At 42.0% G+C, this 27,223-nt stretch overlaps 1 protein-coding gene across 7 annotated transcripts in view; it reads right to left on the bottom strand.

Moving 5' to 3' along the window:
• LOC108700468 (kinectin) overlaps positions 1-26,337 on the bottom strand; it is a 91,895-nt gene extending 65,558 nt beyond the window's left edge. For all 7 annotated transcript variants that reach the window (XM_041575133.1, XM_041575136.1, XM_041575137.1 and 4 more), the window contains exons 1-5: positions 26,180-26,337; positions 9,938-10,508; positions 6,041-6,196; positions 3,951-4,124; positions 2,247-2,377 (exon numbers count right to left, since the gene is read on the bottom strand). In XM_041575133.1, the coding sequence (XP_041431067.1) occupies positions 2,247-2,377; positions 3,951-4,124; positions 6,041-6,196; positions 9,938-10,463 (987 nt within the window). In that variant the 5' untranslated portion in view covers positions 10,464-10,508; positions 26,180-26,337. The remainder of the gene's footprint in view (positions 1-2,246; positions 2,378-3,950; positions 4,125-6,040; positions 6,197-9,937; positions 10,509-26,179) is intronic.
• Between the last annotated feature and the right edge of the window lie 886 nt (positions 26,338-27,223).

The following is a 27,223-nucleotide window of genomic DNA, read 5'->3' as shown; positions in this document are numbered from 1 at the left end:
ATTTCAGAAACAGTACAGCATTTTTAACTGATTGTATTTAGAAAGTTTATTTCAGTATGATGAAGCCAATATTAAATGTTCATTTTCGCGATAGTTCCCCTTTAATGTGCAAGCACTACAATATAGGGGCAAATTCACTAAAACGCGAAGCGCCGAACGCTAGCGTTAGTTCGCTAGCGTTTGGCATTTTCGTTACTGCGCAAATTCACTAACGAACGCTGGCGTAGTTTCGCTAGTGTTATTTCGCACCCTTACGCTGGCGAATTTTCGCTAGCGAAGTAACTACGCAAATTCACTAAAGCGCGCAGTGTAGTGAACGCTACCTTTTACGCTAGACTTCCTTCGCCACCTCAGACCAGGCGAAGCGCAATAGAGTAGATAGGGATTGCTTCAAAAAAAGTCCAAATTTTTTCTAAGTCCCAAAAAACGCTGGCGTGTTTTCTACATGATGGGTGATAGGCTGAAAAAGATCGAAAAAATTTTTGGGGCTCCCCTCCTTCCCCCCTACATTTCCTGACTCATGGCAACTTACCTAGACAGTGGGCACATGTGTAGGGCAAAATAAAATTTTTATTTGCTGAATTGAAGGTTTTCTTGGCATTTGTAGTGCAGATACGTATTCCTCCATTGAAATTTGAATTTCGTGCCGTATGCAAATTAGCCTTCGCTAGCGTAACTTCGCTTTACATAGCGAATCAACGCTAGCGCAACTTCGCAAACTTACGCTACCCCTGTGCGCAACTTCGGATTTTAGAGAATTTGCGGAGCGCTGGCGAAAATTCGCCTGGCGAAGTGCGGCGAAGTTGCGCCTGGCGCAACTTCGCATCTTAGTGAATTTGCCCCATAGTGTTTATTAAATACTAGAGATGAATTATAAAAGAGGAATATGGCTCAGGTTTTCATTCCCACCAAACAAATTCTATCATTGAAGATCACACTGGAGAAAGCAGCAACGTTTTGTTTTGTCTGCTACAAAAATAGTTGCCAAACTAAACTGCTATAGTGTAATAGACTATCTACTGTGGGACCTGGACCAAGTATAAAAACCCTAAAAACCTCTCCCCAGCATATTTTATTTATTTTTGGTACACAAATTATTCCTAATCTTCTTATTTGCACTCACTGACCTGGGACCTGCCACACTATTTACGTTTGAGGATGCAACTGCAATAAGAGTAGTTCCTATATATAGTGAATAAAGTACCCCCTCTTGTAAAATATAAGGATATTATAAGTTACCGAGGAGTTTCATGACCATATAAAAGTACGACTCCGAAGGCCGAATGTTTTTATACAGGTCATGGAACTCCGAGGTAACTTATAATATCCTCATATTTTACAACTGGGGGTACTTTATTTATTATAATACACAAATTTTAGTGACTCATATGACAGAAATTACATCACTACTCACCATTTATAACTGATGACATCACTACTCACCGTTTATAAGGATATAATTTACAAGATATTCATGGCTTTTGTGTATTATATATATATATATATATATATATATATATATATATATATATAATACACAAAAGCCATGAATATCTTGTAAATTATATCCTAAACGGTGAGTTCTGATGTCATTTCTGTCACATGACTCACTGAAACTTGTGTATTATAATAAATAAAGTACCCCCTTGTTTTGAGATATGAGGATATTAGAAGTTACCTCAGAGTTCCATGTCCTTCGGCCTCGTGTTTTTATATGGTCATGAAACTCCTCGGTTACTTCTAATATCCTTATATTTTACAAGAGGGGGTACTTTATTCACTATATAATACACAAAAGCCATGAATATCTTGTAAATTATATCCTTATAAACGGTGAGTAGTGATGTCATCAGTTATAAACGGTGAGTAGTGATGTAATTTCTGTCACATGACTCACTAAAATTAGTGTATTATAATTAATAAAGTACCCCCAGTTGTAAAATATAAGGATATTATAAGTTACCTCGGAGTTCCATGACCTGTATAAAAACACTCGGCCTTCGGAGTCGTACTTTTATATGGTCATGAAACTCCTCGGTAACTTATAATATCCTTATATTTTACAAGAGGGGCTACTTTATTCACTATATATATGTGTTTGTGTCTTTCCTAGTTTAGCATTGCTGGCAGATGGGCATCAACAGCTGGAGGGCCCCCTAAACAGTTCAGATACAAAAAACTGAGTCATCCCATTCCCACAATCTTTCCATCTCTTTAGTGCACTTAGACAAGGAAACATTGCTCACCTTGTGTATAATTTCTTGTACAGCGTTTGATTTAGCCTTGAGCACATCCACCAGAGACAGTGCTTCTTCTTCTGTAAACACCATGCTTCTCAGGCTCACAATAAAATCCTTAAACTTCACTTCAGCATTTTCTACAAAAAAAAGTACAGGAAAAAAGTTAACCCAATCCTTGTCTAAGAAATTTTTTGTGCCGCTTCTTAAAGGGGAATTATCGCGAAAATGAAAATGTAATATAAGCTTCATCATACTGAAATAAGAAACTTTATAAATACAATCAATTAAATATTCTGTACCATGTCTGAAATAATCAAGTTTATCTTCACTTTTCCTCTCTCAGCCTCTGTTTCTGCTTATTCTGTCTTCATTTAGGAGTTGGGGGTCAGAAGAATGATCCAATATATCTTATAGGGGGGCTCCTTTTGCCTAGAAGATGTATTAGAGCTCACTCTATTAAACTCACCAGACATCATGTCTCTCTACATGCAGGATTTGTGCAAAAGACAGTTATTTTGTTTGTACAGGTATGGGATCCGTTATCCGGAAACCTGTTATCCAGAAAGTTCCGAATTACAGAAAGGCCATCTCCCATAGACTCCATTGTAATCAAATAATCCAAATTTTTAAAAATGATTTCCCTGTACTGGAATCAGTTATTTGAGTGAGCTCTAATTCATCTGCTAGGAAAGGAGCCCCCCTATAAGATATATTGGATCTAACTGTCAATGAATATCTGACACCCAACTGCTGCATGAAGAGAAACAGATGCTGATAGAGGAATAGTGAAGATAAACTTGATTATTTCAGAAACAATGTAGAATATTTAATTGATCATATTCAGAAAGTTTCTTCCATCAGTAAAATTGAAGCTTATATTAAATTAAAATGTTCACAATAGTTCCCCATTAAGTCTGTCATATCTCACTACCTCACACATAGTGTGGACCTTTTACACAGTAGATAACAGATAAGTACTACTATAGTTTATATAAACAAGCTGCTGTGTAGCCATGGGGGCAGCCATTCAAGCACAGGATACACAGTAGATAACAGATAAGTACTACTATAGTTTATATAAACAAGCTGCTGTGTAGCCATGGGGGCAGCCATTCAAGCACAGGATACACAGTAGATAACAGATAAGTACTACTATAGTTTATATAAACAAGCTGCTGTGTAGCCATGGGGGCAGCTATTCCAGCACAGGATACACAGTAGATAAGAGATAAATTCTGAGAAATCCCATTCTATACTAGAGCTTTTCTGGTATCTGCTGAGTATTCTGTGCCTTTTCTCCTTTTTCCTTCTTTGAATGGCTGCCCCCATGGCTACACAGCAGCTTGTTTATATAAACTAAAGTACTACACCACTTTTACTAGCGCAGAGCAACAGGACATTATATTTTCATTACTTTAAAATACTTTCATTTTTCCTTTAAAGATATGCCAATGTCATATTCAGACACAAAGACGCATTAGCAGATTAAGGGCCTGATTTAAGATTGCTCAAGCATTAAGGCTCGCAAAATCATTAAGGAAACGCTGGTTGTATTTCCTAACTCATACTGAGCTTTGGGCCATACTTCTACATTTGTGGTTTAATAAAATAGGCATTTATTAATAGGTCCCCAGTTTGGTCGGGCCCCTGGTTGTGTTCTGCCTGGCGGTGACATGATAAAAGTCTACAAACCAAAACCCCTTTTCTTACCTTTATCTGTAACTGTCTTCATCTTCTTGCCACTGCTTTTTGGGGGATTCTCCGGCAACTCCGATTTCTCCAAGTTGGCCGTCTCTTTCTTTTCAACCACATTCAATTCCGAGTTGTCCATTAATGGGATATAAACAGTGGGCTGAATTAATGGCTCATCCACTAGGCCTGAAACTGAAGGTATATTTCTTATTTCCTTTTCCAAGGAGATCTGATGGTTTGAATCCACAGCTGATGTACACAACATTATAGTGTACAGATATTTATAGATTATTATTAGATTATCGCTAGATACATTTTTCATCAGTACTGAAAAGTTTACAATCCTGCTGCCGACAGTTGGCTTTTGAATAATATTGTGTGTCACTCTCTAACCAATCGTAGCGTTCCGAGAGGTAAAATACAAGAGGGCTCATTAACATATATGCTAAATTACAAATTAATTTTAAAGGACCTTGCCAAATGCTGGAGCTAGATTTATATTGAGATTGCACAATGGCAAAGTAGGACATACTTGTAGACAAGTGAGGCAATAAAAGAAGTATAGGAAATGTGCTAGCAAATGTGTAAGGGTCAGGACACACGCTCAGATTCGGGGAGATTACCGTATATACTCGAGAATAAACCGAGTTTTTCAGCCCCCAAAATATGCTAAAAAACTCCACCTCGGTTTATACTCGGGTCAAACGCAAAAACGGTCGCCGGCGCCTAAGAATAGTCGCCAGCGTCCAAGAATAGTCTCCAATAATATTCGACGGCGTCCAAGAATGGTCGCCGGCATCCAAAAACGAGACTCCGGCACCTCCAATGGGAGCAGAAACCCTCAAATTTTTGATTGAAACTTACCAGAAGCTGCTGCATTTCTCACCCTAGGCTTATACTCGAGTCAATAAGCTTTCCCAGTTTTTGGAGGTAAAATTAGGTACTTCGGCTTATACTCGAGTATATACGGTAGTTGCCCAGCGTCAAATCTCCTCTTCTTCGGGGCACTATTTCTCCCAAACTGCCTCCCGCCGCGATTTACCTTCTAGCCGGCTGGACGCAGTTTGGGGAGATTAGTGCCCTTTGGGGAGATTAGTTCCTCACGATGAAACTTCGGGTGACTTCGGAAAACAAATTGTTCCGAGTGCAATCCCACCGGAGATTTACATTCTAGCCGGCGGGAGGCAGTTCGGAGAGATTAATCGCCCCGAAGAAGAGATTTGTTGCCGGGCGACTAATGTCCCCGAATCTGAGCGTGTGCCCTGACCCTAAAGGAGGCCATCAAGGTAAGCACAAAGGAACATACAGTAAGACCAGGAATGAAAAGCTAATTCACAAATGATGTTTTTTGATTTAAAATGCAGCTAGAACAGATGATGTACATAGTGAACTGGCCAAATCAGATTTTAATAGAGCAAAGCTCTAGCAGCTGGGGTTAGAATCCATTACAGAGAAAACAAATTGGGAAAAGTCATTTTTGTTTGTGATTTTTCCATGTGTCAATCACACCCCTGTTTCCACCCACCTACACCTGAATAATGACAATATTTAGGACACAAATGGGTTAATGTAATAAAAGTCGGTAACAGAAAAACTATTCGCAATGCGAAAAGTTATGCCTTTTGCTTTGCGCAAATTTAATATAGCTTTTGCGAAGACAGAAACTGTTTAGCGACCACTTCCGACAAGACCGTTTAAGAATTTTATAGTATTCGCGGTAAATGTAATAAAAAGTCGTTATGTTTCCTCCAAAAGATTACGACACCTTCAAGCACTTTTTAAGAGTGCACAATTAAAATTCGCAATAAAATAACAGTTTAAGGAACAATATTACATTGCGAGATTTTTATTCCTATTGGTGTGAATTGTTTTTCTCTTTGCGACTAAAATACTCCTTTAAGAATATCCACTAAATTCAAATCATGCTCAGTCTTAAGATTCCCTTCAAATTAAAAATTTAAATTCAGTGATTTCATCCTTCTTTAGATTTTGCGTAGTATGAAAAGCCCCTAATTTATCTTTACAGTTATCATCTACAATGTACATCTTATTATTTTAAAAACTTCAGCATTTCCCCATAGTCTTGGTGCGTTTCTTTTCTTACATACCATTTTCTATTTTTTGCTTTTTAACGTTCGTTTTCTTCTTCCCTCCTGCCCCGCTCTCTTGTGGCTTCACCTCCACTGGTGGGCTAAGGGGCTCTTGTTTTTTAGAAGAGGGGACAACCTGTTCATTCTTTGTCTCAGGACTCAGTGGTGAATCATCTGATTTAAAAAAACAGCACATGATAATTATTGGCTTTATACCCCTTTATTCAAAATATGTTCAATAATTAAGGCTCAGTAGAATATACAGCCTTCCTATAATTTTCATTAAAGATACCTTATCCTTACCCAGGAGGTTTCCCCACCATAGCTGCTCTCCCACTTTCCCAGTGACAAGGGAGACTTCTAAACAAATAGATGATAATGGCATTTCTGAAGCAAACACACCAGTTTTACCAGTGCAGGGAAAACTTAAATTATATTTTTATTACTTTAAAACAGTTACAGTTTTTGGTTTTACCATTCCTTAAAGGCACAGCCTTAAAGGGATTCGGTCATGAGTTTTAAATTCTAAATTACACTGTTTATACTGCAAATAATTCACTCTACCATGTAAAATTTCATTCCTAGCCCAAAAAGTGTATTTTTTCTTAGTTGTTATATTGGTGTGTAGGTGCATCTCAGATCATTTTGCCTGGTCATGTGCTTTCAGAAAGAGCCAGCACTTTAGGATGGAACTGCTTTCTGGCAGGCTGTTGTTTCTCCTACTCAATGTAACTGAATGTGTCTCAGTGGGACCTGGATTTTACTATTGAGTGTTGTATCCTACAAGGGAGCTGTTATCTGGTTACCTTCCTATTGTTCTGTTGTTAAGCTGCTGGGAGGGTGGGGGAAGGAGGGGTGATATCACTCCAACCTGCAGTACAGCAGTAAAGAGTGACTGAAGTCTATTAGAGCACAAGTCAGATGACTGAGGGCACTTGGAAAACTGACAATATGTCTAGCCCCATGTCAGATTTCAAAATTAAACATAAAAAAAACTTGTTCTTTTGAAAAACGGATTTCAGCGCAGAATTCTACTGAAGCAGCACTATTAACCGATTAATTCTGGAAAAAAAACATGTTTTCCTATACCAGTATCCCTTTAAATGCTCAACTAGGAGAACGCCTGGCTTTATGTTTATCTAAGTTATCGCTATAAACTTTGTTTTTCTGCATAAATGCAAATCCTTGTCTTATTGTTTTCAACTTCCCTATTGTACAGTGCTAAGGAAACTGTTTGGCAGCATGAGACTATTAAAAAAAAAAAACACACACATAACCTTCTACATATACTAGTGCCCAGCAACCTTCTCGTATAAGCAATGTCAAATAATAAACAGAGTACATAAACAAAAGCTTCTACACTCCCCAACTGGTAAACCAGCTCCTTTTGCCCATTCCACTAACACCTTTAAAGGAGAAGGAAACCCCCAGGGCGCTAAACCCCTCCCCCCCTCCCCTGTGCTGCCCCCCTCCCTCCTCCCCCCTGGCCTACCTGTCCCCCTGGGCAAATGCCCCTAACTTTTTACTCACCCCTCTGCGCAGGTCCTGTCCACGGAGTTCGCAGTCGCCATCTTCTCCCACGCGCGTCTTCTTCCTGCTCTGACCGGCATATTCTGGCGCATGCGCAGTAGGAACAGGTACCGGTACGGCTCTACTGCGCATGCGCCGAATGTCACGAAGTGAAATCGGAAAACTTCGTGACATTCGGCGCATGCGCAGTAGAGCCGTACCGGTACCTGTTCCTACTGCGCATGCGCCAGAATACGCCGGTCAGAGCAGGAAGAAGACGCGCGTGGGAGAAGATGGCGACTGCGAACTCCGTGGACAGGACCTGCGCAGAGGGGTGAGTAAAAAGTTAGGGGCATTTGCCCAGGGGGACAGGTAGGCCAGGGGGGAGGAGGGAGGGGGGGCAACACAGGGGAGGGGGGGAGGGGTTTAGCGCCCTGGGGGTTTCCTTCTCCTTTAAGGGATTCTGTCATGATTTTTATGATGTCGTTTTTATTTCTAAATGACAATGTTTACACTGCAAATAATTCACTCTACAGTATAAATTTAATTCCTGAACCAGCAAGTGTATTTAGTTGTAATATTGGTGTGTAGGTGCATCTCAGCTCATTTTGCCTGGTCATGTGATTTCAGAAAGAGCCAGCACTTTAGGATGGAACTGCTTTCTGGCAGGCTGTTGTTTCTCCTACTCAATGTAACTGAATGTGTCTCAGTGGGACCTGGATTTTACTATTGGGTGCTGTTCTTAGATCTATCTACCAGGCAGCTGTTATCTTGTGTTAGGGAGCTGTTATCTGGTTACCTTCCCATTGTTCTTTTGTTAGACTGCTGGGAGGAAAGGGGAGGGGGTGATATCTCTCCAACTTGCAGTACAGCAGTAAAGAGTGATTGAAGTTTATCAGAGCACAAGTCACATGACTGGGGGCAGCTGGGAAATTGACAATATGTCTAGCCCCATGTCAGATTTCAAAATCTCCCCATACGCCATACTTACCCCCAGCATAGATTCTTCCAGCAAAGTTGCACATGTCCATCTTCCGGCTCCTCTGTAAAATGACTGAGAGATTGTCAATCTGTGTGTAATTCCGCGCATGCGCAGTTGTCGCAAACAGGAAACTGCTTCAACTGCGCATGTGCAGAAATACCCATCTCTCAGTCAGCTTACAGAGGAGCCAGAAGATGGACGCGTGGAACTTCGCTGGAAGAATCTGTGCAGAGAGGTAAGTATGGAGTATTTCCCTGTGGGGGTAGTTAGCCTGGGGGAGGAGGGAGGGAGGTCTAACTGGGGTGGGGGGTACGTGTTTTTTTCCCCACAGGTTGATTTCTCCTTTAACTAAGCCAGTCCTTAGTTCGGCATCTTGCCAGGGAGCTGATCTTGGCAGGTTGCATTTGAATCATATGAATATCAATTCAATGCTTTTTAAGAACGTGTCACTACCCCTTTATGTGTCTAGTAAGGGGTTGTGAGTATTTTAGACATAGTGGTAAGTTTCCCTCAGCATTTGCTATGAACAAAGCTACAGGAGATCTTGACTAGGTCTCCTCTTGGCTACTTTAGTGCAACAAGTTTGAAAACCTCTACTCAACACTGTCCATCAGTTCTAATAATAATAATAATAATGAGCTTTTACTGGTCTCTCTCACTATACTGTTCAGACCTCTTCAGCCTGTCAATGTACTGTGTTTGCACAGGATTTCTCTTTCTATACACTATACAAGTTCCTAATCCTGTCTCGCTATACTATGTTTAAACAGGCTGTCGCTCTGTGTGTATATACTAACTAGCATACATATTCCCTGCCCCCTGTATTTCTCACCATACTGAAGTTGGCCATACACGGGCAGATAAAGCTGCCGATATCGGTCCTTTAGACCAAATCGGCAATTTATCTGCCTGTGTGGGGTCTTTCTAATCGATATCTAGTCACGATATTGATCGGTAAGGTTTCATTTTTCTGCCGACCGACCCATCCGAGCCCATTGCTCCTCGTTATAATCTGATCATTCAATGTTGGGATTACCCCGATATAGCCCTGCCATTGGTGGTCATATCGGTGAAAGATCCGCTCGTTTGGCGATGTTGTCACACGAGCGGATCTCTTCATGTATGGCCAGCTTTAGCCTTTAAAGCAATGATCCCCATCCAGTGGCCTGTGGGCAACATGAACATGAAATCCTAGTTTGGAGGTAAGTTTTGGTTGCATAAAAAACAGTTGTACTGCCAAATAGACTCTCCTGCATGCTGCCAGTCCATACAGGGGCTACCAATAGCCGATAAAATCATTTATTTTTCACCACCCAGGAACATTTTTCATTCTTGTGTTGCTCCCCAACTCTGAATATTGCTCATAGGTTAAAAAAAAAACTATGAATTCCTAATGGCATATTGTGTACTGAAAAAAAAAATACCTCTTCCATTCTTTTGCTTCTTCTGTCCTGCTTTCTTCTTAGCTGCTCCGGTATCTGGAGGTGGTGGCGTTGATTGTTTGGTAACTGGAACAGGTTCCGGTTTCTTACTTGGTAATTTTGTTCCATTGATTTCTTTGTTGACTTGTTCCTCAACTGGTTTTGACGGTTTCTTGTCCTTTTTCTTCCGTTCTTTTATATTTCCAATTGGCTCTGCCGAAACAACAGGGGTGGGGACAACATGTTCTTCCTCGCTGGAGAGCGCGTCCACCAATTCAAAATCGCGCATGGCTGTTTCAGAGTCTGATTCATGCAGGTTGCCATTCTGAGCTTCTTTCTTCTTGTTCTTTTTTTTGTCGGTTTTCTTTTTTTCTATCTTGGCAGGAGGGGGCTTCTGGTCTTTTTTCTGCTTTGCAAGGACCTCATCATAAGAAGTCTCTTTCATGAAAAGCCAGAAGAAGAGAAAGATGACCATGATGACCACAGACGGTACCAGGACAATAAAATATGTGGATTCATAAAACTCCATTGTGCTTTCTTTAAAAGTTCTCTTGTATTATTGTGGGTTCTGTATCTGAAAAATTAACACAAAAGACGCAGTCATGAGGCACATTCCTGCAGGAGAAACTCGGTTTTGAGTAATACACGACTCTTACATTAAAGAACACAAATACAGTCACATACATTTGATAATTAAAATGAGTTAAATAGTATTCCAAATATGGATGATCTGTTTGCACCCTTCAAGATGTTGAACAGATTTGGGCTGTGATTTAAAAGCTAAATTCCCAATGGAACCCAAAGCCTAATTTGCATATGTACGTAAGGGAACTGGAGGGGGAAGGAAAAAAATTGGATCCTCTCGATCACATGACCTAAAGTAAGTGATTTTAAGAGTTTGGATTCTGTTCGGACAGGCTGTTGACTTAAGGTGGCCATATACTATACACTATAAGGGAGCTAGCACACAGGCAGATTCGGGGAGATTTAGTCGCCTGGCGACTAATCGCCTCTTCTGCGGGGCAACAATCTCCCCGAACTGCCTTCCCCCTGCTATAATGAGAAAACGGCAGCGCCAATGCACTCGCGGCACTTCGATTTCTGAAGTCGCCTCACAAGGAAACTTCAGGCGACTTCGGAAATCATAGTACCGCGAGTGCATTGGCGCTGCCGTTTTTTTTCTTCTTTATAGCAGGCAGAAGGCAGTTCGGGGAGATTGTCGCCACGCAGAAGAGGCGATTAGTCACCAGTCGACTAAATCTCCCCGAATCTGCCCCAACCCTTAACAGGGGAGTTGTTTTAAACACAAGAAACATGAAGTGGCTGATATGAAGACTTAAAAACATTCACTATTGTGGGAACTTTGCTCTTTATTTATTCAAAACACTTTATTCACAGCCTACTTTTCATTGCACATCCAGACCAGCCTACACCTTTGACGTGCATTGCCATAGACGCAAAGATCAGATCGTACCAATCGAGGATTCGTATGATTTTCGGACCGTGTGTGGAGAGTCTGACATTTTTCGTCCTGGCGGAGATCGGTCGTTTGGTCGATCGGACGGTTAAAAGATTTCTGTCGGCTGCCGATAATATCTCTGCGTGTATTGCCGATCATACGATTTTCAGTGGGAGACTGTCACTAGCTTTGTCAGATATAGATATCGTACGATTGCTGTCAGGGGCAGAACATTGCTGATCTGTTCTTTTACTACTTTATTTGATCTGAATGGTTAGTGGCAGGTCGGGAGATGGGGAAGTCCGATCGTGCGATAATTCGTATATTGCATATAGGACAAATCTACTCATTATAATTTCCCAAGTCTTTCTGTTGTCCATCTGTCAGGCTGCGGTTGCCTTTTAAAAAAGCAAATCAGAGGGAAATAAAGTGCGGGTTAGAAAAACCTAATGAGCACTAACTCAGCCATCAGGAAATTCTTTTCCTCTTCAGTTGATGACCCTGATCCAATCAGCCTGTTTGCTCAGCAGTCCAAAAGCCCTCTAGGTAAATACTTTCCATTATTTCGCAGTTACTGCTGCTGCCATATGTTGCTTGCTAAATACGCAGAAACTTGTTTTATTTTCTTGGTTGGGTGCTGCCGTATCAAACCTCCCAACTGTCCTGTTTTCAGCGGGACAGTCCCGCTTTTGACAGCTCAACCCGCAGTCCTGCATTTGTACTGAAATGTCCCGACTTTCTCTGCACTGAACAGCCAGTTTCTAAATTAATTTGGCCCAGAACAGCCGCCAGGTTTTTCTAAGATACTTTTGTAGCAATTTTGAGATAAGCAAATAAGTAATTGTAACAATTTAGATAAACAGGTCTCTTGGGAAAAGTTAGACTTACAGCTTAAAGGGCAATTCACCTTCATTAGTAAAACCTTCAGTTTAGTATTCGGCCGAATCTTTCGAGAAGGATTTGGCCAAATCACAAAATAGTGGATTTGATGTGCCTCCACTAGTAACAGCTGAGAAGCAATTACTATTGGTAATCATTCCTTTACTCCATGTATAATATTAAGGGGCAGTTTACACCTTTATACATCATTCTTTGTGTGCTTTTTATTGTGATGATATGGTACAGGTATGGAACCCAATATCTAGAATGCTCGGGACGTGAGGTTTTCCGGATAACAAACCTTTCTGTAAATTTACGTCTACTAGAAAATCATATAAACATTAAATAAACCCAATCGGCTGGTTTTGCCTCCAATAAGGATTATTTATATCTTGGTTTGGATCAAGAAATCATTTTAAAAATTTTGATTATTTGGAAAAATGGAGTCGGCCTTTCCGTAATGCGGAGCTTTCTGGTTAATGGGTTTCCGGATAACAGCTCCCATTCCTGTACTAGTGGGAAAATTAATGTTTTCCCCTCAAACGGGGTCATCTATTTAAAGGGTTATAATGAGCTCTGTATAATCAATTGCTGAACAGCAGCCTTTGTTAGCTTTTCAGATAAGGAGCAGATTATTATACAGAGGGGTTGTCTGTGGACTAGTCATTCGTTTTACTATCTTACACACTACAAACAGTGACTCAGGAAATAAGACAGGTAGTTTTAGCGCTAATAGGATTTAATTTCCTTGTTTACTTTAAGGTTTAGGGGACACGCTCATTTTCGGGGAGATTAGTCGCCTGGTGTCAAATCTCCTCTTCTTCTGGGCAACTAATCTCCCCCAACTGCCTGCCACCGGCTAGAATGTAAATTGCCAGCGGGATGGCACTCGATTCATTTCCAGAAGTCGCCTGAAGTTACCTCACAAGGAAACTTTGGGCAACTTCGGAAAACGAAGCGCTCCGAAACCAGTCAGTATATGTCAGTCACAGCTCATACAGTTAGTTTTGGGTTTTATCATGTGAGCAGTTTCGAGCTAAGGGGGGCGTTCTCTGCATTTCTCTGCTGGATGAAACAACAAATCGGCCCAAAGCAACTCAGCTAAGGCCAAAGCTCGACTGGCATATGGTTTTATTCTTTTGAACAATTAAAGGGATACCGTCATGGGAAAGCATTTTTTTTTTCCAAAATGAATCAGTTAATAGTGCTGCTCCAGCAGAATTCTGCACTGAAATCCATTTCTCAAAAGAGCAAACAGATTTTTTTATATTCAATTTTGAAATCTGACATGGGCCTAGACATATTGTCAATTTCCCAACTGCCCCAAGTCATGTGACTTGTGCTCTGATAAACTTCAATCACTCTTTACTGCTGTACTGCAAGTTGGAGTGATATCACCCCCTCCCTTTCCCCCCCCCCCAGCAGCCAAACAAAAGAACAATGGGAAGGTAACCAGATAGCAGCTCCCTAACACAAGATAACAGCTGCCTGGTAGATCTAAGAACAACACTCAATAGTAAAAACCCATGTCCCACTGAGACACATTCAGTTACATTGAGAAGGAAAAACAGCAGCCTGCCAGAAAGCATTTCTCTCCTAAAGAGCAGGCACAAGTCACGTGACTGGGGACAGCTGGGAAACTGACAATATGTGTAGCCCCATGTCGGATTTCAAAATTGAATATAAAAAAATCTGTTTGCTCTTTCGAGAATTGGATTTTAGTGCAGAATTCTACTGGAGTAGCGCTATTAACTGATGCGTTTTGAAAAAAAACACGTTTCCCATGACAGTATCCCTTTAATGACTCAAACCCTGTTCTGTTGTTTTTTGCATAGGGAAATGTTCACTAAAATTATATTATTATATCATAAGTTTCATTTTTTAAAACAGACATTTTAGGGTTTTACTTCAAAATAAATGTAGCGATCTAAAGGGATAATCCATTCTGTGCCAAGTTTTTTTTTTACCTGGATATGCCACATCTTGTATCAAGCAGTTATAAGTCTAACGCTGCTTAATCTTAAAATCCTTGCCACACAGAACCTCCAGAATCGGAACAATTGCACCAAATGCTGGTTCTAAATATGCTCCAGTGTGTGTCATACATTTGTAGGGGGGTTGCAAATCAGCGCCAGGCTTTACCCCAGCAAAGGGAATATGAGCCTGGCATCTTGTATCATGAGGCTTCTTCAGTGAGTGGTTTATTCGGCCTCCCAAAATAAGATGCTGAATAAAAGACTGCTGAGTAATGTAGTAAAAATAAAGAGGAATGTTCCAGAGAGAATCTTTTCAGCAAGGGAGTGAATGACTATTCTAGAGAAGCGGGAAGTACCTTTCCATACCCTCCAACATTTTGTGAATAAAAAATGGGACAAAAAGATTTGCTGAGTGGAGCGCACCGAAATTTTTTTGACCATTTTTGTGGCCACATCCCCTAATTACCATGTCCGTTTTACAAAACTTGGCAGGTTATGAAAGTTTGAACACATTTCTGTGGTTTTTATGTGTTATTGCAGTTTTGCAAATGAAGGTGAATTGCCCTTTAGGGCAGAGACACATGCTCAAATTCAGGGAGATTAGTCGTCCGGCATCAAATCTGGTTTTCGGGGCGACTAATCTCCCCGAACTGGTTTCCCTTGCCTTCCTGCCGGCTGCGGGATGGCACTTAGAGCACTTCGTTTGCCGAAGTCGTCTGAAGTTTCCTCGTGAGGCAACTTCGGGAAACGAAGCGCTCCAAGTGCCATCCCACTGGCGATTTACATTTTAGCCGGAAGGAAGGCAGTTTGGGGAGATTCGTCGCCGTAGATTTTCATTCATATCATTGGTTTCTGATCAACTTCTTTGGTCACTAAAATTACTGGTACATCCTCCTTTCATTTAGATGTTGTATGACAGCTGTCTTTTAAAGGGATACTGTCATGGGGAAAAAAAAAATTCTAAATTAATCAGTTAATAGTGCTGCTCCAGCAGAATTCTGCACTGAAATCCATTTCTCAAAAGAGCAAACAGATTTTTTTATATTCAATTTTGAAATCTGACATGGGGCTAGACATTTTGTCAATTTCCCAGCTGCCCCTGGGCATGTGACTTGTGCCTGCACTTTAGGAGAGAAATGCTTTCTGGCAGGCTGCTGTTTTTCCTTCTCAATGTAACTGAATGTGTCTCAGTGGGACATAGGTTTTTACTATTGAGTGTTGTTCTTAGATCTACCAGGCAGCTGTTATCTTGTGTTAGGGAGCTGTTATATGGTTACCTTCCCATTGTTCTTTTGTTTGGCTGCTGGGGGAAAAAGGGAGGGGGGTGATATCACTCCAACTTGCAGTACAGCAGTAAAGAGTGATTGAAGTTTATCAGAGCACAAGTCACATGACTTGGGGCAGCTGGGAAATTGACAATATGTCTAGCCCCATGTCAGATTTCAAAATTGAATATAAAAAAATCTGTTTGCTCTTTTGAGAAATGGATTTCAGTACAGAATTCTGCTGGAACATCACTATTAACTGATTCCTATGACAGTATCCCTTTAAGAAATCCAACTGACACAAAGCTGCATGCACATTTAATTGCAGAGAAGGGGAAGGGGGAATCATTTCTATGGATTATTTCAGAAATTTTAATTTGATTATATTTAAAAAGATATTTCCATGACATTGTGCATATATGAAATTAGCGTTTTCGTGATATTTCCACTTTAATGGTCAACGGAGTCTTTAAAATATAACGCATCGCTTATTCCAAACCTCCTAGGCCACAGACCCCATTTTCAGATTTAATCTGGTTTTTGCCTTAAAAAGGTGTAAAAAAACAAACAAAAAAAAACAAAAAAACACAGATTTGTTAGAACTTTTACATCTTGAAAGCGTATATTATACTGTAAGGTTTTATCATTTAAAACAGTATAATGCATACACAGAGACAAATCAGTCCAGCCCTGAACTCATTATCGAGGTCATGAAAGGTTTGCTATAATTAGTCTTGTTAATCTAGATTTAGAACATACAACTGCTCAGCCTCCACGTCATCTCTCTTCAAGCATCGTATCCGGATACGAAGGTGACAACGGAATGCTGGACATGTAAATGAATATTAATATGTAAAGGGCCACAATAGATTAACTGTGAACACTCTCCGTTCATATTTTCTGACATAATTGCGCCCAGTTGACATTTGGTGAAAGCACACAACAACTTGTCCGTGCTACAAAGTAAATATCCAATGTGCAAATCTGCTTTTTTCAAATCCCTAATCCTTTACAGGCAATTACTGGCAATTATTTGAATAAGCCATTTCGTATTTTGCTTCTACTTTCATGGTTAACGTAATCTTCAATATGTGGCTATCCAGCTGTCAATGAAATAGACAGATTTCCCAGGAACAGGCTATGGGAATGGTATCTCAGCGGCGCCACTGATGTTATGGCAATGAGAGAGACTTTAAACATTCTACAACAGCAGAAATTGTCAACAATTGTAACATAAGTATTAGTGATGTGCGGGTCAGGGTTTCCCTGACCCACACCTGACCCTAACCCGCCCTGCTAATACTCGCACCAGCTTCCGGGGGTCCACCGATGACGTCACAATGATGTCACAAATGGGGCGGGGCGAGCAGAAGCGAGACTATAAAACCGGAACCCGGAAGACGGCATTTGAAGGTGGCAGGCGGGGAGGGCAGGAGAAGAGCTCAACCCGCACCTGCCCGGAGCACTGCGAGGTTGACCCGAACCCGCCCGACCCGCGGGTATCGGGTCGGCCCGCACATCACTAATAAGTATATAATGTAGCCAGTGTCTCCAGGAAGAATAGAGTAAGTACATATAAAAGACTAGGAGAATAAAGAGGTTGATTGAGGAGAGGAAGAATAATAGTTTAGAAAGTGGGCCCACGGTCTACGGTTTTCTGGTGGGTCCCTGGCATCCCAGTCGGACACTGCTGCTGAGAAATGTATCAAGTAATTCTATCAACTAAATGGAGCAAATTATAACAGTTCAGATGCTCCTGGATCACTGAGCTGCCAGACTGAAACACGAATATTAGAATTTATACTTACATTTTGGGGAAACGATAAAAAATATAAAATGGAAAGCAATTGAAAAAAAGTCTTTGTTTATGGTGAACAAGATGAAAACAACACAACTGAAAAAAAGGGTTTGTAAGGTGAAAAAGTCTGCTTTATCTTTACACGAGACACTGGGGCAAATTCACTAAGATCCGAAGTTGCGCCACACTCTGCCGCACTTCGCCAGGCGTAGTTTCGACAGCGCTACGCAAACTCACTAAAATGCGAAGCTGCGCTCAGGGAGGCGAACAGTAGCGAAGTTGTGCTAGCGTTAATTCGTCTAGCAAAGCGAAGTTACGCTAGCGATGTCTAATTTGCATACGGCGCCAAGTTAAAGTACTATGGACGTATATGTAGCACCAAATACATTACACAAGCCTGGGAAACCTTCATAAAATAAAATAAAGTTGTTATTTTGCCCTACACATGTGCCCACTGTATAGTTTAGGTGCCATATGTTAGGAAATGTAGGGGGGAAGCCGGGTACCCCCAAAAAAAATGTACGATCTTTTTCAGCCTATCACCCTTAAAAAAGGAAAAGACGCCAGCGTTTTTTGGTACTTAGAAAAAATTTCAACTTTTTTTGAAGCAATCCCTATCTACTCTATTGCACTTCGCCTGGTCTGAGGTGGCGAAGGCAAGTCTGGCGCAAGAGGTAACGTTCAGTAAAACCCTTTGCCTGGCGCAAGGGTGCGAAGTAGCGCTAGAGTAAGTCCACTTCGCTAGTGAGTTTACGCCATTGTCCGCTAGTAAATCGGCGAAGTAACAAAATGACGTCACGCTGGCGAATTTGCGCTAGCGTTAGCCGCTTCGCGCTTTAGTGAATTTGCCCCATAAAGAGGAGAAAGTTAGAAGTTTAATCAATATGACCAAGACTAAATGGAAATTTCCAGGCATTTGGTTCACCCAAAGTAAGTGAGACTTTATGTTTGCCCATCCAGCCACACCACTATAAAAATTAAGGAAAAAAACGCCATTTAACGTGATAAGTGCATGTGATTAATTCTTTAAACAGCCTTTTTCTGCCTTTTTCACCCATGTCTGTAATTACCTTGCAACAAGGCCTGACCTGCACATTGACTTCCTGATCACTAGACAACATTCTCTGGCGCGAGGGTTTTACATTCCTTCTGTGTTTTGCTTCAGGGCAATTTCAGTTTTCATAGTGAAGGTTAAAGATGACTCAACAACTACCTCTTTATTCAAAAATATATTTATTATCTGCACTGGCAGGCAGAGACTTTTAAACTGGCAGCCAAGGACGACAAGTGGCAGTAAAATCCAGTACATTTCCACTGTCACTTTGTGTCACGTATGGTTTCCCAAAACCCAGAAGAAATGCCAAGGTTCTCATAACGGCTCATGATTCCACCCATAACAGCTGCTTTTTGCTTTGAGAGGAGCCCTCCGCTACTCGGATGCTGCCAGTAGTAATAGGCGAATCAGACCCATTTTGCTTTGCTGAAAAATTTATCCAAATGCCAATTAAAGTCAATGAGCGACAAATTTTTTTTAAAACATTGGAGCCTATGGGCATGTTTTTCGCTCATCACTAGCCGCCAAGTCTTAAAGTTAGAGAACCAAGGAGAGAGTTCACGGCAGGCAAAGGAACCGTAAGGTGCAACAGGAAGAACGGGGTTAAAGGAAAGCAAAGTTGTAGAACAGCCCACGGTCAAAACCAGACAATGCAGTACGAAATCAGGAACCAGAAGCGTACTTAAGAACACAGGCGGGATCAAACCAAACAGTAAATGCAGTACACAGTTAAAACACAGAAGATGGTCAGTACAGGCAGCCAATCAGCAGGGACAAGCAAGGGTCAAGAACGAAGAAACTAGACTAGAAGCGCACATAGGAACTATGTACAAAAGCCCTTCGTTGGGTGAAGATGAAGTCAGATGCGAGGCACCAAATATAAAAGGATGCGCGTTTCAAACCTAGAAGCGGCACACAAAAGAGGAGACGACGGACGCTGCCACAGGCGAGACGTCTATCATTAGAAAATGCGACCCATTGTTTTATTCAATGTTACACAAGTGTAAAAGAGTGGCTAGAATACGTTCACGAGGCCTACACAGAGTGAAGTTCAAGGGAGGAAAAGGAGAAATCAAAGTATGCACAGACAGAAACAATTTCTGTTCCCGATAACAGCATTAAAAAGAAGGGAGGGAAGAGTCATTTTCTGTACTTTAGACTGAATTATATTGCAAAGAGAAGGCACACCTTTGGGTGTGACCAAACGAGCAGTGAAAAAAAGGGTTATTATATATATAGCAAGCTCAACCACATTACAACTGTAGAATTGAAATAAATGTGGAAGTCTAAAGCTACGTTCAAATAAAAAAAAAAAGATATAAAAAAAGTTTTTTGTTATTTGGCAATATTGGTAATAAATTAGGAAACATTGGTTAAGTTTTAAATGGTGGTTTCTGGCTAATGCCCGTTATTGGCAAGAAACCATATGAAATGCGAAGAGAGTCTCTTCCTATGATAAATAATAGGAATAACCCATGAGTATGGCACCCTTGTGTGAGGATTTATAGAAGATAAAGATGCACAAGAATTTAGGCCAATTTAAATTGACGTGTTATCTTTGCTTCAATAGCCCAATTTTATTTGACATGTGCTGTCTCTGGAGTAATTTCAAGACTAAAAATCAATCACTCACAAAAAAAAGGCTAGAGCAGCTGCAGCAATTAAAGTTTTAGCTATAATGGGGGGGGGAGCACGGTACATAGATTTGAATGTTAACCTTACTCATATCTACATATCATGGGTCCCTGCTACATGTATGCTTAGGGCAGAGACACACGGGAAGAATTGGGAAGATTCAGTCGCCTAATCGTCTCTTCTTCCGAAAAGTCTTTCCACCGGCTAGAATGTAAATCGCCGACAGGATGGCACTCGGAGCTCTTCGTTTTCTGAAGTTGCCGGAAACTTTCGGACGACATCGGAAAACGAACCGATCCGAATGCAATCCCGCCGCAATTTACATTCTAGCCGGTGGGAAGACTTTTCGGAAGAAGAGACGATTAGTCGCTGGGCTACTGAATCTCCCCAAATCTTCCCGTGTGTTTCTGCAAAGAATTCTTAAGCACATTATGATACATATGAGTTAAAAGTACTTAACATTGTGAAAGAGTAGCAGTCAACCAGTGTTGTATTAATTAATGCGACTGCTACAATGGAATTCACTGCTGGGCAGTTAGTCACCTACCAGTACTCTTTTGGGATGTCATATTATAGCAAATATTGCCAAATTGTACTGATGAAACCAGTGGGCTTAGCATGTTGGTATTCAATTAGCCTGATTTATACCTGAAATCATATCACCTGTCATGTGATCAATAGGCAAACATCAATGCACAAAATATATTGGGAAGTATGGCTAGCACTATGTAAATAGGACTGCACTGAATCACTTCCTCTGCATTTTGTGATAAAAGGTCATGGGGAAAAATCATTAATACTGTTTAGAGGGCATCTTATTAATTAGTTTTTTTTTATTGAAGGCTATGGGGAGACATCATTTGGATACTTTGCTATAAAATGATTCCAAGCTTTCAGAAGGCTGATCATATTAGGTTTCTTTAGGACAATGTTGCTGGCGATGCCTGGTTTATTTGCACCAAGGTTTTTACAAAAAAAAAAAAAACCCAACAGAAGCCAATGGCATTGTACAGTATTCAAATAGATGCACAAGCATACCCACAGCTATGTATAACAGATACTATACTGTCTGTAAAGAAAATAGGATTAGAGTGACTCCAATGCATGTACAGTTGCATGCTGGGCACTATTTACCCGTGAAAAATATAGTGGCAAAACTGGAAATGAGCGCGTAGAAGAACAATAGCTTCTCGCTGGGTTCATCTGTTGTAATGAGGAAAGGAGACACTGGTATTTATAACTGGAGGTGTCACTACTGTCACTATAGTGCTGGGGTTGCAAAAACACCAAGTTCCAGAGGTGAGAAAAGGCATTAACAGATTTTTTATGACTGAAGTTCAACAAATTTGCATTAAGCAACCAACCTCCAGTCAGGCAGGGGATCAGGGATTTTAGGGAATTAAAAAAAAAACAAACCTGGGAGTAATCGTCAGGGCAGACAGGCAGATTCGGGGAGATTAGTCGCCAGTCGACAAATATCCTCTTCTTCGGCCGACTTATCTCCCCTAACTGCCTCCCCTGCCTTCCTGCCGGCTAAAATGTAAATCGCTGGCGGGATGGCACTGGGAGCGTTTGGTTTTCCGAAGTTGCCCAAAATTGCCTCACAAAGAAAATTACATTTTAGCCGACGGGAAGGCAGGGGAGATTAGTCGCCCGAAGAAGAGGAGATTTGTCGCCGGGCGACTAATCTCCCCAAATCTGCCAGTGTTCCCTGACCTTCAGTGAAGAGACGCTCAGATTTGGGGAGATTTAGACACCCGGCAACAAATCTCTTCTTCAGGGCAACTAATCTCCCCGAACTACCTTCCCGCCGGCTAGAATGTAAATCGCCGGCGGAATGGCACTCGGAGCGCTTAATTTTTCGAAATTCGGGCGACTTCGGAAAAACATTCGATCAGAGTGTTTTCCCGCCGGAGATTTTCATTATAGCCGACAGAAGGCAGAGGAAGGCAGTTCGGGGAGATTAGTCGCCCTTAAGAAGCGATTTGTCGCCAGGCGACTAATCTCCCCGAATCTGCCTTTGTGCCATGATCCTAAATAAGGGCTTGGAACAATGGAGTTTTGGAGTCTGATATGGTACGAAAGCCAAGCCAAGTTTTGCACCCTAAGGGTAGGACTACATGGACGTTTTCGGTGCAATCCGAAGAGCTGCAACAAAACGCCAGCGTCAAATTGCATGCGACAGAAATAAGTGAATGCATTGTCGGATGGTGTCGCAGCGTTGATCCGACGCGACGGTCGGATGCAGACGCTGCATTTGCATCCGACAGTCGTGTCGCGTCGGATCAACGCTGCGACTTTCCAACATTACCATTACTTACCTTATTACCATCGCATGCGATTTGACGCTGGCATTTTGTTGCAGCCGTCAGATCGCACCGAAAACGTCCATGTAGTCCTACCCTTAGTTATGCCACTGGTTAACCCTTCATCCTACACTTCATAGGACAATAAAAAGACGTAGCTAAAGAATAGGCCTGCAGAGCACTAGGTGTCCCACAGGGTTGCAGTATTTTCTAAGATGGATGAGAGTTGTCAGAGGACACTAACGATGGACTATTTTTCTTAAAAAAAGCAAAACATATTTAGCAAAACTAAATCCTATTACAAAGATACCTATACACCAATGTATCTGACCGATATGCCTCTGTATCTTCAGCCACCCACCCCAAAATAAAAGTATAGAAGCCACACAAAATCCATGGCACTAACACATATCTAAGGTAAACTTTTTATTGTGCATTGTTTCTCTAGCAAGATTTTAGCAAAGGCCGGAGGGCCCCATTTGATAGATATCCCAAATCAATGATAAGCCTGAGCCAATCCGTCAGTATGGAACGTCCTCAATTTCTAAAAAGCCTGCAGGAAGGTTAAATTCTATTTCAAAGAACATACGTCCCATCTTCATAGGAAAATAGTCCTGGTAAATGTTACATCTTGAAAGACAGGAAACAACAGCTATTGAAAAGCCTAAGAGGAAGGTGGACTATGATGCAATTACCAGCGGCCACTAGAGATCTCTCGAGTCTTGGTCACAACACGCAGGGCAATGGCTACTATTACCCCAAGCTTAGGGAACGTGTGTAAAATATCACACCATGTAGGAAAATAAACTACATCTGTCAAACAAATGGTATAACCCTGATAGGTCAATTTGTTCCTGACCAGCAAATCATACATGCACCAAGGGGGTATTTTATATGGGGTTGGTTCTAAGCAGGGGGACTCTTAAAGGGGAACTAAAGTCTAAAATGGAATAATGCTAGAAAAGCTGTATTTTGTATACTAAACATAAACATGAACCAGAAGCCTAATTAAAGAAGAAGGAAAGGTTAATATTAAGTAAACTTTATCAGAAAGGTCTATATAAATACACCAGTAAACCCTCAGTAATGTAATGCTTCAGTCCTCTGTCAAAAGAAACACAGCATTTCTTTCCTTCTATTCAGGGGGGGGGGTTCGGCCAATGAGGCTACCTGAGAATCTCGCCTCAGGCGGCAGCGCCCCACTAGGTACCAGGGGCGGCAAAAATGCCGCTCCTGGTAATTTAAGAGCCGAATTTCCAGTTTTCAAACTGGAAATTCGGCTCTTCTAACGCAGAGAACGCAATTATGCTCTCTGCACTAGCGTCCTGGCCCTCTCTGCCGCCCTCGTGGACCCCCTCCGGCATAAAAAGGTGAGCGCACTGGGGGGCAGCAGCAACTGCAAGCTACCTCAGGCGGTGGAGGGGCCAGGATCGCCCCTGCTTCTATTGTGTACTCATGGGCTTCTGTATGAGACTTCCTGTTTTCAGCTTAAACCTCCTTGCCCCAGGCTTGAGCATGCTCAGTTTGCTTCCCTCTCCCACTCTCTCCTCCCCTCCCTGCTGTAATCTGAGCCCAGAGCTATGAGTGAGCAGGGAGAGACTCAGGCAGAAAGTGATATCACAACAAGCTAGAGTCCTGGGCAGGTCCATTTTTTGGACCCCTTACCTGACCTGTACCTGCAACCTGCAATCCACAACCCGGACCTGCATTCTTACCCGCTTAGACCAGCTACCCGACCTGACCTGCAAGTACCTTATCCACAACCTGGACCCGCAACCTGCTGACCATCAAGAATCAGGAAGTGCTGTCATTGTAAACCAGAAGTGACATCATCGGAAGTAGGAGATCAGAAAAAAAGGAGTACAACGGGAAGTGCTGTCATTGTAAACCGGAAGTAACATCATTGGAAATAGGCGTGATCAGAAAAAAGGAGTAAAAATTGATATTGAGAAGACCCACGGCCCGACCCGCACCCAGAACTTCTACTCGCAATCCGCAGGTTTTTGCGGGTAACCCGCGGGTACCTGACCCGCTGCAGGACTCTACAACAAGCTAATATGGCACCTCTACCCTAAGCAAACAGAGACATTGTCAAGAGCCGTTTTTCAATATTCATTTTGTTGACTGTGCAGGCTGGAATAACGTGCACAATAAAGTCTGCACTTACTGATGAAAATAAGGCACACGTGGGGCAAAGATGAGAACGTTTCCAAGTTCAAGCATTCCTGCTTATAATGGAAATATATATTTGTATGAAATTCCAACAGGACAACACTGGACAAGAGCTGTAGGACAATCTAAAGTGTAGGTAGAGGTTGACCTTGTTAGTCAGGGAGGCCCAGTCCTGTAGCACAGTATTTAATACTTAATCACCTTGATGCTCCCAGTCGATCTCCTACAGACCAGGGCTGAGGTTTCTTTGTACTTTGGCAGGAATGAGAGCAAATTCCATTCAACCTGTCCTGTCCATTCTAGTTAGCTGGTAACTTTGACACTCCAGATGGTGCTAGGGGAGGCCCATTTATCAAAGTCCGAATTTATTGCATTATTTTCTGAAAATACCCCGACCAAATCCCCTTATTTATCAATACATTTTGCCAAAAATTGATTTTCCACCCCAAAACTCGGATTTTTTTCAGATTTTTGCCCGAAAACCACAAAATCTTTGGATTATTGCACGAAACAAAGCACGGATCAAGATATCATCAGGACTTCTCCCATTGACTTATATACAACCTCGGCAGATCTGAAATGCCGGATTTTCTGATTCTGACTTTTTCCAACCTCGGGGGACAATAAATACTGAATTTTTCGGATTTTCCAACTGAAATCTTCGGATTATTGAACGAAACCCAGCGCAGGTCAAGATATCTTAGGGACTGCTCCCATTGACTTATGTGCAACCTGGGCAGGTCTGAGATGCCGGATTTTCGGATTTTGACTTTTTCCATCCTCGGGGTATAATAAATCCCAAAAAAATTGTGTTTTTTTTCCCCACTTCAAATTCGGATTTTATAGGGAAAAAATTTTTTTTCAGGTTGTTGGCATTCGGTAGTGATGTGCGGGTCGGCTTTTCCTGGGGTTCCTTTTATAGACTTGTGCCGCCAAAAGAATGCAGAGAATGACCCTTGTCCAACATCTGGAGCAGCAGAGACCCTTCCCTTGTTTTTAGGCCCCTGACTCTGGACTGTACCACTGACACTGGGTACAAGGATAATCGGTAGAGCATGGATTGCAGATGCTCCAATGATATCCATAGGGACAGCCTTACAAGGCTGCAAAGTCACACGATTACAGGGGCAGAGAGGTGTAGTTCAGCAATAGGTTGAGGTTTACATGCTTGGCCACACTTCCAGCTATAGCAGAAATCCAGCTGCAGTCATGATAATGCCTTAGCTCTACTACAGCAGGTGGAGTGAACATGTGTTTAAAGGAATTTAAAGGGATTTAAAGGGCAGCCCTCCAGTCCCGGGAATAGAAAGCCTTCCAGCCCCCCTCCAGCGCACTGAGCAGTTTCTAAAGGAGTGAGACTTATTTCCCAATATTCTGGGTGGTTTTTAAAGGGCAACTTCCTGTTTCCGAACCCAGAGGTTGTTCTAGAGTGGGCGTTGCCATTGGGTGCCCTGCACTGATTGAGAGGTGGGTGTGCGCCGTCCTCACAGATTAAAAAGCGCTGCGAGCCCCGAGCTGCACCCCCGTGACAGTGTGACATTCCCATAGCCCAGAGGGATGCCGGGAGCTCTACTTAAAGGGCCCGCTGGCTCAGTTTTGGGGTATCACGGGCCTCGCCTGCATCTAAATGTGGAGATGTTGCCTATAACACCAGTCACACACCCACACGGGCCCAAGCAGCACGTACAAGCCGACACTCACCTCTATACACCGCCTTGGATCACTTTCCCTCGGGCCGCTACGCTCTGCCTGTGCAGCCGGTCCCCCCTCTTCTCATTCAGATCCCTGACCCTGGAGGAGGAGGGACGAGGAGAGGCGGAGGGAGGGACCAGCTGGGAGTCAGAAGCACGTCAGTGACGTATCCATAAACCACGCCCCCTTGTTTGTCCCTCTCCTCCTCCCTTCTAGTGCCAGGCCGGGAATTCTCCTCACACTGTCCTCTGATTGACAAACATACAACATGTCCCTCATGTGCTGCCATTTACTTGTCTTGTACCAATACTTAGTCCTAAGAATCCAGTCAAAAGAACAGTTTAGTGTAATTTTTTCATTTTATGTGAAGTTATCTGAGATTACCTCCCAATATTTTCGAAATAAAACGAGGGACAAAAATTTGCTTTTTTTCGTTGCTGTTTTGACCACGCCCATTTTTGTGACCACACCCCCTAATTACCATGTTCATTTTACCCAATTTGGCAGGTTATGAAAGTTTGATCATATTTCTGTGGTTTTTTTTCAGTTATTACATTTTTTGCTAATGAAGGTGAATTGCCCTTGAAGCTGTGAGTCTAACTTCTCCCAAGGGACCTGTTATCTTATATTGTTACAATTACTTATTTGCTTATCTCAAAATTGTTACAAAAGTATCTTATCTGCAGCTGTGACTGTTGTGGGCTCTCTGCCCAAAGCCAATTAAGTTGAAAACATTGTTTCTTTTTCTGCCTGTTCAGTGCAGAGAAAATCAGGACTTTCCACTACAAACGAGGGACTGTGGGTTGGGCTGTGAAAAGATGGACTGTCCCTCTAAAAACGGGACAGTTGTGAGGTATGCCACCAGGAAAACTCCCGGTGGGCTCAGGTGTCAGGGGGCCCATGTGCTGCTAAACATTTGGCCTATTTCATGGTCATTCCCTATTTCTATGCAGGTCTGGACTGGGAGTCAAAATAGGCCCTGGCATTCCAATACAGAGAGGCCCAATCAGCTCCCCACCAGCCCACTAAATAGTGACTTTCAATGGCATCTTA

The sequence above is a fragment of the Xenopus laevis genome, chromosome 8S (genome assembly GCF_017654675.1).
Source record: "Xenopus laevis strain J_2021 chromosome 8S, Xenopus_laevis_v10.1, whole genome shotgun sequence".
NCBI lineage: Eukaryota > Metazoa > Chordata > Amphibia > Anura > Pipidae > Xenopus > Xenopus laevis.
The sequence above is the reverse complement of the archived record's forward strand: the minus strand, read 5'-3'. Positions and strand labels throughout refer to the sequence as shown.